Consider the following 13,928-nt stretch of genomic DNA (forward strand, 5'->3'; position numbering starts at 1 on the left):
GGAGCACTCGCTTTAAGCCTCGAGTAGACCACCCTAGTTAAAAAATAGAAAGAAAGAAAGAAGCACATTGGCTCAAAGGCCCAACACAAGCTTAAAGGAGCTCAATCCCAAGGCCCAAGCAACTCGAACAACAATTTCAATCTATACCTTAAGGTAAAAACATTCCTTGTCAGGCTCTGGAATGGGGGACATTTAATGTGGATAAAATTCATCCCATGCTCAAAGATAGACTAAATGGCCACTTAGGGAGACCCTTCGGTTTCCCTAAGATAAAAACGGGGATTTGAGGAGATGTAACCCACAATAAAGGCATTTAACCTAGGGAATCAAGTTTGTATATGGGGAGCAAGGTGAAGGTAAGACACTCACTATTTCCATTATTATTGCCGACTTCTATTATCTCCATTTTTCCCTATCATAACCCTAACTTAAACATAGAAAAGTTCCTTAGGCCAATTGAAGCTTTCTAATCTTGTTCTTTTTTATTGCAAGCGATTAATGAGCAATCCAACAGAAAAAAGTAGCAATACTAACATTTTTATTTCACTTTATAAATCTATATAATTATCTTTTTTAATAACACTCAGCATATAAAGCTTCCAAGCCATTGGAGTTTGTAGAGGACAAGATGAATGCATTCTTATGTTCATGGTTAGGGAGATCCTTCTTATAATTTGAACTCTTACGCTTGGATGCAATGATTTAAAAGGCTTAATTGAAGCTCACCTTAAGGCAAGATATGACTAAAACACCTTGAGGCTCAATCTAAAATACCAAAATTTAAAATTTCTAACACATTACCTGTTGAGGCTTTTGCATTTGCATAAAAGACACATTTTTGGCGCCTTTTTGAGCTTCTATGTATCTCTCAAGTTAAAATTTGCTGGAAAGTTTTCTAAAACTCTTGGACCTCAACCTTCGCAAAATAATTGAGAGTTATATCTTAATTCATGAAAATAATTTGAGCTTTGTTATAATATAGCTATCTCATGACTTATATCATGAATTCAAGTTAATAGGCCATTAAGTAGTTTGCAAGGTATATCTAATTCTATTTTTTTACATTATATCCATAATTTTTTTTCTTTATTTTTTTTAAAATATATAATTTACTTACGTATTTTTTTTTATCTAAAAATATTCTCAAAAGCTTCCACTTTGCAGTTAAAATGCCTTACCTTCTAAAACATTGCATGGATGTAACACCACAGATTATAATATATTATATTATAATACCATTTAATATTATATTATTAGGATATCATAGTATTTTTATTTCCTATTTTTAATATTATAATAATAAATGCTTTTTATTGTAAACATTATAATGGTGAGCTGTAATACTATATTATAAAGAATATTTTTGACTTGGGCAGCTAAATACCAAAGCATTTCAATCTTAAAAATTTGGACACATGAAAAATTCATGTCACCTAAGGTGAGCAGCATGAAAGATGTTTGTCAAAATCTTCATACCAAACAATATAAGAATTATTGTCGCGTTAAATGCCCGCGCCAAAACAAGCACGAGAATGGGAGGCATCACGTTTCTAAAAATCTTTAAAAATTCTTCAAACCAAACATCCCCTCAGTATCATTTAGCTGGCAGCCTGGAAGAATATTTTTACTAATCCAAAAGAAAAGATTTTGTTCAGCGCAAGCAAGGTATCAATGCTGACTTTATCAGAAATGGATAGGTACAAAACCCAAACATTGTCTAGTTGGCTCTTCACCAGAAACAGCTGCCTCAGGGATTGCTTGGTCATACACTCTAAAACCTGTGGATTGAAGATGTTAAGCAAAGCCTCAATCATCTCTTGTGAAAAAAGAATAGGGAAGGGCACAATAACTGGAGAGCCGGTGCCATAGCCAGACCAGACTCTGCAGCTAAGCTTCAGAAAACTCTTATTTATTTGTTTATCATAAGGTGAAGTACATGATGTTATTAATTAACTGTTTGCTATTGCCATTGCCTTTACTGCTGTTGTCGCTGTTGCAATTGTAGTTGCAGCCAGCTGCCATTACTGCTGAACATTGTGATTGAAAAGAATTAAATTTTGGAATCTTTTGGTAACCACCAACTGCAAAAGTTAGATTGTTACCAGACACTGAAAAAAAAAAAGTAGAACTTACTGTTGCAAAACACTAAAGATTGTCAAATGCTTAAACTGCTAAATGCAACCTTCAGAAGCATTTCAAAAAACCAAACCAAACACATTAAAAGTGGAATGCACTGTAATTACTAATTTTATAGAAATGATGTAACAAAAATGAAAACATACCATCTCCTAGCATTTTAACAAGAGAACTTGAGGTGAAAACAGTGCCAGTTTTCATGGGCACTAACCATTAATGAACTGCCAGTTCCCAGGGATCATTTGAAGGGGAGCTTCCGCGCAACAGTAAGGTTGTCGCCATGTGACCTGGAGGTCATGGGTTCGAGGCATAGAAACAGTCTATTGCAAAAATGTAAGGTAAGGCTGCGTACTATAGACCCATTGTGGTCCGCCCCTTCCTCGGACCCCACATACGCGGGAGCTTTGTACACCGGGCTGCCCTTTTTAGTTTCCAGGGATCATTTCTCAATTCTACTTCTCTATTTCACCAAATGTTCTGTTTTCCTTTAAATTTTATCCACAGCCAAAAATGGATGAACAAAAAAACAAGTCACAAGCACAAAAAGAGTAATGTTTCTCTATGCAAGAATTCTGTGAAACAATTTTATTGAATGTTCTGAAGAGACCCTTTGGCCATTAAGCTATTTACATGTTTTTACACAATGAAAGGATCTCCCAGTTCGAACACCAACCCAATCAGGTTTAATTTACAAATGAGACTGATCTTGATCAGTCTTTCTAAATATAGAGAGTTCAATGGATTCTATAAACAAGATGAACAACAGTAGCAGAAATGCTTTTGTTAATACTGAAAATGGATCTAAACCTGCAACAAGCAGCTGCCAGCAAATGCCTTACTAAACTAGATAGTTTGATGAAGTTTGGGAGATCTCATCAGCATGGGCTATGGGCACATATACTGCATTTAAGAGTGAGCTGTGTTTCCTTCCGTAAAATACATAAACTGATGCTCCTATCACCAACCAAACGGAAACGCAAATCCATGTATCAGCTCTGAGAGTTCAAGGAAGAACATATTATCAGATCAAGAATGTAAAAAAAAAAAACACATTTAAAAAAAAAAAACTAATTTGCTGCACACGTTCTCTATGTGTGCATAAGAGAGAGAGAGAGAGGAAAACTTGTACTCACCCAAGATTTATTAGCAAGTACGTGTTGATGAGAATGCAGGCAACAGGCAAGAGTGGAACATATGGGCAAATGAAGCCTGAAGAGAGTCCATGAATCATCTAGAAATTTATATGCAGTCTTGCATGCAGTTGGAATTTATTTATTTTTTCAAAAATCAGACAGTTAAAATGATTAAATCAAAGGACACACCAATATTGGTCTAGCATAGTACCACTGTTAACGCCAGCAACAAACAAAATCAGGTTTTCTAAACCTCATTAATCAACTGTTCCGGTGTTCCCAACTTTTTTCTCCCTCAAAACTACCATATACAGTATAAACTTTCATACATGCTTCCAAAATTTCAAGCAATTAATTTCACTTCCATAATAGCGCAACTCTAATTTATAGAATGTGTCAATGGCAGTTTGGTTTCAATAGTGACTAATTCCACTTTCAATAGAAACTTGCTTCCAAAAGATTCCAAAAGGTTTAGATGGTTACAATGACGGAAGTCCAAGGCAAGATCCAACAACACAATATCTAATTTTATAAAACTCAATAACATTAATTAAGCATACCTCCTGTGCGCCCAAAGCTGTGTCTTGTCTCATCTTGTTCTATACAAGCAAGCACAATCACACCACACAACAGAAGAACACCGCCTATTACGCATAACATGGAACGGGGAAAGCTGGCATAATGCAACCGACAAAATGAGAGAGAGACAGAGGGAGAGAGGCCATACAAAAACCAGTGCAAGTGCAATATAAGTGACACTGACTTTGTGCCCTGGAGCCATCAATCACCAACTCTACATAAGGCAGAAAATATACAGACAAGATACTTGTACCAAACAAGCATACTCTAGCCTAAGCTGGATTAACTTTGGAAAGCTTCATTCAGCCCAGCCATGTAAAAACTTGACTAATTTTATAACCAAATAAATAAGGGGAAAACTTCATTATACATCTAACTGTGTGAATTACATAATTTTTAATTTTTATCATATAAAAAGATTTTTTTAGTGGAAGTATATTAAGGAAATTGAACTCATATATTTGTGATTTTGGGCTTTAATTCATATATATGCTGTTTTGATTTCGGTTTCCAGACCTTGAACTTGGAATTTTGTAGATTTCCACACAAATCCAAATTCAAAGCTTGAAATCCATCCTCCCAAATACATAGCAAAGAATGGGGAAACCAAAATCAACACAATATAATTATGAACTAAAGGCCAAAGTGGCAAGTATATGAGTTAAAGACAATCCTGAAAAAGCTTAAATGGAGGAACGAAACAAAGCAAAGAATTCCACTATCACCCATAACAGGTGAGAAGGAATAACATCATCTTTGAAGAACCTGGCATTTCCTTCCAGCCACACACACCAAAGAGCAGTGAATATGGCACATACACAGGTTGTTGTAATGTGCAATGAATACTCTATAGCCATTAAAACTAACTGTTTTCAGTCAAATTTCAAGTATTCATTCTAGGTCTACGATTTGCACGCTGAGTCCAGAAAAGTACTGCTGCATTGGAAATTTTCTCCCCCTTCTGGGTAGGTAAACTCACTAAGCTGTGAGCCTGCAATCTATTGTTTAAACATAGGCATCATTTCATGATAATACACAATTTTTCCAGAATAAAAACAAAATCAAGCTCAGGGAAGTCACAGCATGTAGTGTTTTATGATATCAATTTCAGAGTGGTAAGAGTTTGGGTGGATTTTTGAAAGTTCACAGACCTGGGAAGATCTTCAGCCGAGGCTGCAGATGCAAGGACTAGAACCCCCACACATGCAAGGGCTATATTCCAAGCTGCAATTTTCCGCCTTTTTTGATCACTCTGTTCATCTGTATAATTAGAATAAGAAGCCAATCAATTAAAACATCCTGGCATTAGGTGCAAATCATCATCTACAAAAAAAAAGATGAGGGTTGCAGAGGAGATGTAAATTTTGGACAATGCTAATTTGCTAAGTCAGAATACATAGGGCACTTACATGTCAAAAGTTATACACACACACTTTCATATAAAAAATTTGTCCTGTGTATTGCATATGAAATTTTTACTTACGTGTATTGTGTAAACACAAGTTTATATATATATATATATATATAATTTTTTTTTAATGTTTGTGAGTATATTCTAGTTGATATCAAAATATAAAGAGTGCATGTCCAGCCCATGCATCATGCTGCATCAGTCATCTGCAAGGCAGCATCAAATTCTGAACAGGTCCCAGGATGTAAGTATCATATTGAACACAAAAGGCTCTACTTTATAGTCTGTCCACGCTGTAGATACAACATCCATAGGAAATTAAATCTTCTTCTTAATATTGAAGAATTGAGGAGAAATCTACTGGAATAGGTCACCCCTTTGCCAAAAACAGCTGCTGAGAAATATAAAACCCTCCAAGAAGATGGTTATTACTTCTAAAAGCATGAACCTGGTAGCTGCACTCCACTGCCAATTTTTTGTAGCTTCACTCTACTTGTTATTCATGCAACTCCTCTTCTCTCACATAATGGAATAGACACATTCAATACCCATTCTATGACTGCTCTAGGTACTTGTAAGGATTTGAATGTCCCAAAAGGAGCAAAATGCTAATGGTAGGTCTACTAAACTACTACTACCATGCTCCCTACTGTTCACTTGAGCCAGAAGTAATCATCTTTGTGGTCAACCTTTGTCCTGATTTTGTATTAGGTGTTTACATGCACTTATTTTTTTATTTATTTTCGTCAAAGATAGTTGCCCAGAAAAAGGGTGAGCTGGTTATTTGCATAGATAAAATGTATTTCATAAATGCTGAGTGCTCAGTGAATGATGATCAGAAATATTTTCATTCACTATTGGACTTCATCCTGATAGGAACTTGAATTTCTGACAACTTTCAGTTGAAAAGGGACTTGCTGAGTTTTTTTTTTTTTTAAAAAAAAATTCTACAGTATTGATTCTTTTTTGATTAAAAAAAAAAAAAAAAAAAAACTAAAATTGATGAGCAGACATCAGTTTAAAAGAAATGAAGGCATCAATTAGCATAACCTCCAGCTATTTCCTTCCCAATCAGCGAATTTGCAATTAATGCCTCTTCTTTTCCATCTAAATGCTGACTATTGTCCTCACAGAAATGAGCAGGGTGTTTAGGCTTTTCTCTGTCCATCTTGTGCAGGAATAACATTGAATCAGTTGACTCATGAAGTGATGATGGAAGTGGCACCTCATTTGGGGGAACATATCTAAGTATCAAGACTGAAATGGCAGCAGTGGTAAAAGCGAGTAGTGTACCGACACTAACCTGTACAAAAGAGATATAGTTCCTTTGTATATCTTTATATTCTGAAAATCATGTTCATATAACAGCACTGACCTTCCAAACCAAACCTTCCCAGTTCATTATCATTTAACTTACCATCCCTGATAACTGTGAAATATCCATAAAAAAAGCCAGAGTAGCACCAAAGATGCCCGTCACAACAGTGCTATTGACTGGAACTTGGGAATGTTTATTAATGTCAGAAAAGAATGAAGGCAACAACCCATCTCTAGCCATTGCCATCAGGACTCGTGGCTGCAAAGGAAACATCACCGATAAAGTACAAGTAATAAGGTTGAACATGCACCTATTTTGCAATAAGGAAAAAAGACAGTATGCTGCTAGTTAATTAACCAGGATCTATTTCCAATAAATAGATTGTGTGGAAACTACCAACAGTGAGAGATAAGCCTCTCCACATTCAGTCTTTCATTTACTGCACAGTATAGCATAGTTCTGGATATTTTTAAACCATGTTATATTTATGGAGATATGTTTGATTAGAAAACAAAAACTGGAATATCTTATAACAAGCCAATTCATCTTAACACTACCAAAATTTCAATTCTTTTTTTTTTTTTTTCTTTCTTTCTTTTTCAATTTTCTCAATTTAAAGAAAGAATAATGTAATTGACATGTGAGTACAAATTTACAGGAACACAAAACGTTGCAAACAAAACATAAGCATAGTTGGTCACAGGTGATCTTACGGAGATTTTCCCAATATAAATGTCAGCAACAACCCAAACACAACCAAATTTTAGCCACCAATCAAAATATCAAGAAACTTGAACTAATTTATGATTATTATTTACCCATGTTAGTTTATTCCTTCATCTAAAAGCTTAAGCTATTAGGTTGGGGGGCAGCAATGTATATCAAGCTTTTACACTCCCCTGCGTGTGCAATCCGATAGCGTGCAGAGAGATAACCAAGCGATAAATAACACCCATTATAGGTAATACAATAATTTTGGAACATCATACAATAAATGCGGGCAACAAGATTGAAACCTAGGACCTCCTAGTAACCTGTTCTCATACCATATTAGGTTAGCACCTTACCTAAAATCTTAAGCTATTAGGTTGTGGGCCAATGAAGTATATCAAGCGTTACCAAACCCAAAAAAAAAAAAAAATCAATTACTAAGAAAAGAAGCTGAAAAAATTAACTGGTTTTTGGTTCAGCAACGAAGTCAAGTTTAGGCAAGTTTTTGGCATTTGGATGTTTTGTTACTTGTCAATCATTAGTGAATTTTATGATTAAATAAAAAATGAATTTATAAATAAAAATAATTATTCTTGTTGAGAATTTTATTTTTTTTTGAAAAAAAAAAGCCTTTTTATGGAATTAAAAGGCTTCAAGAGCCATTGAAGAAACATTGATAAGCATGAATGAATATGGGATTGATTCATATAATAACTGGGATTTATTCGTCAAGTAGGTAACTATTGTCAATCTCAAATATTCCAGCTCCCAGGCTGCTTTAAGTTCTCATGGGGCTGCTGCATTTTTTTTGTTCTTCAACAACAATAATAAAAACAAACCCAGTCTTAAGTCTGACTAGGTAGGATCGACTACATGAATCATTTTCTGCCTATTTAAATTATCAAGGGCAATTTCCTCAAACAAATTAAGAGTTATTAATTCTTTACTGACTATCTCAATCCAAGTTATTTTAGGTCTACCCCTACTACTATTGCCACTAATGGTAACTTACTCCTCACAGTTGCACTACTTGGCCTACATTGCAGATGCCCAAACAATCTAAGCTGCCCCCTCCTTATTTTATCTACTATAGGTTCTATGCCTAACTTATTGCGAATATGTTCATTCCTTAATTTATCTTTTACTGTTATACCACTCATCCACCTTAGCATTCTCATTTCAGAAACTTTTAATTTTTGGATAAATTGGTTAGGATTCAAATCATATAGATCTAACAAGTTTTTTGTTGGCTGTCAACTAGTTCTTCTCTTCTTCTCTCCATCTTCAACTCTACAACATGTTATCAGTGTGTTGATCTGCTCTAAATCTGATTTATCTGAGTTTATTTTGGAGACTCTTTTTTTTTTTTTAATCTCTATTCAGTTCTCAAAGATGATTGTCTGTTTGGTTTGAGAGTCATTTAGGGACACTCTTCCTCTTAAATAGGCGTACAGAATCCCTGTGTGTTTGTAGTGTTTGTTGACCTGAAGTCAGTTATACTTTGTTTCTGGTATACTGCTGCCACTGTTCCGCTGTTCCACAGGCTTCTTGTGGCATAATGATGCTGTTTTGATACTGAACATGTTCATAATTGATTGCTTGCAACCTTGTTCAGTCTCTGATTAGTTTGATTGGTGTTCAATGACTTTATTTCCACTTCTTGTCAGCGCTTGCTTCTAGTTGCTGCTGACCATAATACCTGTAGCTACTGCCAGGTTGTTTATTAAGCACCTGAGCTGCTTTGTTGAGGTTTGCCCTGTTCTTTGTGGTCAAGTTATTACTCATTGGATATTGTAACCAGTTCTGCATCAGAGACCTCTTTAAGTTCTAGATCTTTGAAGTTCTGAAATGCTTGTATTGGGGGTGGTTTTGATGGCCTCTACAAAGATATCTTCTGCTGATACCGTTAACAAACAAATCACAGCCATCAAACTGGCTGGATCCTGCAACTAGTGTTGCAGTTTCTGGCAATGCATACATATTAACACAAAAGGATAGTCCAAGTATTTGTTGTATTCTCCTCTCTGAACCGCAAGGATTATGAAGTTGGATGAGAAAGAATGACATATTGCCTGTGGTTGTGGAATAGAATGGAACCACGATCTGCTGCAAACATGATGTTTTATAGAACCGACAAGGCCATATGGGATGATCTTCGTGAAAGCTTCTCACAATATAAGAATCAAACTTGTTCTTTTGACCTAGATGAGAAAATTTCAAATATGACCAAGTAGGTCGATTATATAGAACTCTCAAGGGTATGTGAGAGAACTCAACATCTAACAGCTTGTCAGTTCCAATGTGGAGTTGATTAAGAGGCAACAAAGAGATTTCTTGGTTGCCAAGTTCTTGTCTGGGTTGGATCCTAAACTTCAACCCATCCGCAAATGCAATTAGATTTTTGTCAGTGATCCATATCCACACCATCCACGAATAAAGCATACACTAGAATCCATTGGATCACCAAAGATGGCTCTTAGTTTTCTTCCCAAGTTTCTTTGCATGATAGTTGAGCCATGATTAGTGTTAAAACTTGATATACATTGTTGGCTCACAACCTAACAGCTTAAGCTTTTAGGTAAAGTCGTAAACTAACATCGTATTAGAGTTGGTTATCAGGAGCAAGGCCTTAAATTTCCACGAAATTGTCGAAATTTCTGGTTTCCATCACCCTCAAAATCAAAAGGGCAATCAATTTCCATCTTGCATAATTTCCGTCAAAATCTCAATGAATCATCCAAAATTTATCGAAATTTTAATGAAATTTGTTGAAATTTTAACTATACAATGAAATTTCCTTGAAATTCAAATGAGAAATTTAGGATTGAAGTGAAATTTATCTCTTAATTTATTTTATTTATTTTTATCGAAACAAAATTATTACAAGTGCTTTTGAAATTATATGACAAAATAAACTTACAACAACATTTTATTTAACCATTCATGTATAAATTATCATTATTTGTATAATAAATAATATTTAAATGATTTATGAATTTCATTTGCATAAACTGAATATGTTTTATTGCATTATCTTACAAATATGTTTGATATACAGACTATATTACAACATTTCCACCTTATACACAACATAGATGTATTTAACTTGTAATATATTAGTCCTAAAACTTACATTATTATGTCTATTAACCATTTTTAAATATCACAAAGAATTCCATGCTTTACTACTAATTTCCGTTATTTTTTCAAATTGAAATTGAAATTTCCATAGAAATTTCTATATTTTTGGAGCTTTCGAAATTTGAGTCGAAATCGAAATTTAAGACCTTGATTAGGATGGCCTGGGCTCTAGTCTCATTTCCTGCGTTTAGTATGCAGTGTTAAAAAAAAAAAAATTATTATATTCCCTATGATGGGTGTTATCTATTATGTGTGTACCTCTCCAAGTTCCATTGGGATACACGCGGCGAGGAGTGTTAAAACTTGATATACATTGCTGGCCCACAACCTAATGGCTTAAGCTTTTAGGCAGAGTGGTAATCTACAATTAGCATAGCCTCTAACCGTGGCAAGGAAAGTTTTGTAGGATGTAGTTGAAACGGAGGATGAGATTTCAATGGTGGTTGCAGCTGAGGTAGTATATCAGGATGAGGAGTTCATCATGGTAATTCTTGCATTTGCACAAAATGTAAAGACAATCATATTGTTGATTGCTATTGTGTCTCTACAAGAAACCGACTTAGGTTGAGAAGTCCCTTGCCGAGGGTGATTCTTGTCTTGAAACTTCAAGCATATGTAGCCACCCCACTCAAAGTTTAGTACATAATCTCATGTCCCAGGAAGCGTATAACAATCTTAATTGCACGGTTCAACAACTCCAAACTCAGTCTTCTACATCTAGTACAACTATGGCTCATTCAGGTCCAACTGAGCTTCTTGACTTTTCATCCTTCTCACATTAGGTAAATCATTGTTTTGTTTTACTCACTTACATGTTTAGGGTCCGTGCAGTTGCAAGGTCAAGAATTTGATTGGTCAGTAATATTTTGTGTCCTTTGGGGATGATTTTTCGTACATGACATGGATCTATTTGTTAAAAGACCAGCATAATTTCTTAATGCATTTACTCAATTCTACCAAGAAATAAAAACTCAATTTATCATCAGTGTTCAAATCTTTCAATCTGATAATGCACTTGACTTTGTTCAAAATAAGCTTCAGTATTTTTGCTAGGCCATAGGGATTACTCATCAAACATCATTTGTACATACACCTAATGGAGTAACTAAATAAAAAAAATAGACATTTAGTTGACATAGCACAGTATCTACTCTTTCATAAGCATGCTCCTAAAACCTTTTGGATTGATGCTTTTCTTACAGCATGTTTTTGCTCAACAGGATGCCCAACAAGGTTCAACAGGGACAAATTTCCTTTCTATCATGGACCCAGAAACATCCATGTCCTTTATTGTGCCTCAAGTCTTAGGGTGCATGAGTTTTGTTTATTTTCCACATACTGTTCATGACCCATGTTTATTTCCTAGAAACATCCATGTTCTTTATTATGGCCCTCATGTCTTTGCATGCACTTGTTTTGTTTATGTTCCATGCATAGTTGTCAAACCGAGATTTGAATCGTGAATCAAAATTCCAATTTTGGGAATCAAGAATCAAATCAAATTGTAAGATTCGGTATAATTTTCCAAAATTGATTCTAAATGACATGCATATATTGATATACAAACAACAAGAAAAATGGTAAAATACATTTAAAATTTGACAATATAAAAATCATATTTCATGTGTATGCTTTCCCTAAGCAAATGAAAACTTAGAGAACAAGTAAAGAAATATAAATAAATAAAAACTTTACGTTGTTTAAGGGAAGGAATCAAGAGAAAATAATTAAAAAAATGAACTTTTGGTGTTTATCAACAATTAAAAAAATAATATTTCTTACATATTCTTTCTCGCACTAAATAGAAAAAAATAACTAACCTTAAAAATGATAATAACTAAACAAGTTACTACAAAAACCCATTTTTAATCTTAACAACACAATGAAACATGAGTACCACTTTAGCCGATGAGTGTTCTGCCCCTTCTTCTTAATGGAATAACATAGTACTCCTAGAGTGAAGAATGGTATGTAAAGTTCTATTTTCTTCTCTTTTTTAGCACAAAACTAATTTAGACAAGGAATGGAAGGTAATCGTGTAAAATAAAAAGTAATAAAAAAGAAAGAAATGTTGTTTTGGGGATTTTAAACTAGTCAGATTTGTCAAGATATGATACATCCAAAATCGTGTGAAATTGATAGATTTAGATTGATTCATAGATCCACAAGGTGAATCGATAGATTCGGCTATGATTCAGTAGTTTCTAGATTCTCTACTAAGATTCGAATCGATTTGGTGTGGAGTTAATAGGAATCATATGAATTGAATCATGAATTGTAAGATTCTAACAACTATGGTTCCATATTCTAATCAACGACAAGTACTCTCCTCTGCTGCTAGATGTGTCTCTATTGGGCACTCGAAAACTCAGAAAGGATATAGATGTTACGATTTTCACACTTGCAGGAGATATGCTAATGCACATGTTACCTTTTACTAGAGGACAATTTATTTCTATAGTGTCAAATGACTCAGATCCTCTTTGGATGAATCTATTTTGAGTCCATCAACAATTTTCAATTCCCCTTTGTATGCTGATACTGGAGATCCAACCTTTATCACTCTAGAGGGAACTTCCTCTCCTTTTCCAAACCCATCAATTACTGAATAGAGAATTGAGATTTTTTGAATGGTAGGTAACAAGAAAGGACATCACAAGTCCAATGCATTCTAGTCCTATGCTTTCTTTTGCCTGGTCTTGGTCTATTTCCTCTGTTTCTATTGCTTCCTTGCATGTTGAAGTTCTTACTAGCTTGTCTCAAAGCATGCAATAGATGTAGAAATGGATGCCTTGACCAATCGAGGGAATGAGACTTGGTATCTTTCTCCTAGTAAGGAGTTGGTTAGATGTTGTTAGGTCTAACCATCAAATGTCTTCCAGCTCTGTATCTTTCTCCTAGAAAGGATTTGGTTAGGTGCTGTTAGGTCTATACCATCAAATATGTTCCAGCTTTACACCTAAAACTCGATTAGTTGCTAAGGTTACGCCCAAACAAATGGTATTGATTACTTAACAACCTTCTCTAATTTTGTTCAACTAAATTCTATTCGTTTATTGATTTCATTGACAACTAATCTTAATTGGCCCTTATACTAATTAGATGTGAAGAATGCCTACTTTATGGAGATTTATAGGAAGAAGTATATATATGGAGCAACATCCTAGATATGTTGCTCAAGGGGAGGATAGTAGGGTATGTAGGTTGCATAAGGCCATTTATGGTATTAAGCAGATTCCTCAAGCTTGGTTTGACAAGATTAGTATGGTGGCATCTACATTTGGTTTTATCCAACACTACTCGCATTCTATCCAATTCCAGTGCTATTCACACAATAGGATCACAAGACAAATTTCAATTCAAGGACTTGGGTACTCTACATTACTTTCTTGGTGTTAAGATTGTAAGGGTTGAATCTATCACAGCAAAAGTATACCTTCAACCTTCTGAATGAGACTGGTATGTTGGGAGCTAAACCATACTCTTATAGATCCAAACA

The 13,928-nt window shown here is 34.7% G+C and overlaps 1 protein-coding gene across 3 annotated transcripts in view; it reads right to left on the reverse strand.

Annotated features, from left to right (window-relative positions):
• Positions 1 to 2,690: 2,690 nt before the first annotated feature.
• Positions 2,691 to 13,928, reverse strand: part of LOC131148585 (cationic amino acid transporter 4, vacuolar-like) — a 51,491-nt gene continuing 40,253 nt past the window's right edge. For 2 of the 3 annotated variants that reach the window (XM_058098385.1, XM_058098386.1), the window contains exons 10-15: positions 6,677 to 6,835; positions 6,310 to 6,562; positions 5,000 to 5,108; positions 3,830 to 3,942; positions 3,270 to 3,345; positions 2,691 to 3,131 (exon numbers count right to left, since the gene is read on the reverse strand). In XM_058098385.1, the coding sequence (XP_057954368.1) occupies positions 2,975 to 3,131; positions 3,270 to 3,345; positions 3,830 to 3,942; positions 5,000 to 5,108; positions 6,310 to 6,562; positions 6,677 to 6,835 (867 nt within the window). In that variant the 3' untranslated portion in view covers positions 2,691 to 2,974. The remainder of the gene's footprint in view (positions 3,132 to 3,269; positions 3,346 to 3,829; positions 3,943 to 4,999; positions 5,109 to 6,309; positions 6,563 to 6,676; positions 6,836 to 13,928) is intronic. The other variant, XM_058098387.1, reaches the window with a different exon arrangement.

Source organism: Malania oleifera, chromosome 2 (assembly GCF_029873635.1).
Source record: "Malania oleifera isolate guangnan ecotype guangnan chromosome 2, ASM2987363v1, whole genome shotgun sequence".
Taxonomy (NCBI): domain Eukaryota; kingdom Viridiplantae; phylum Streptophyta; class Magnoliopsida; order Santalales; family Ximeniaceae; genus Malania; species Malania oleifera.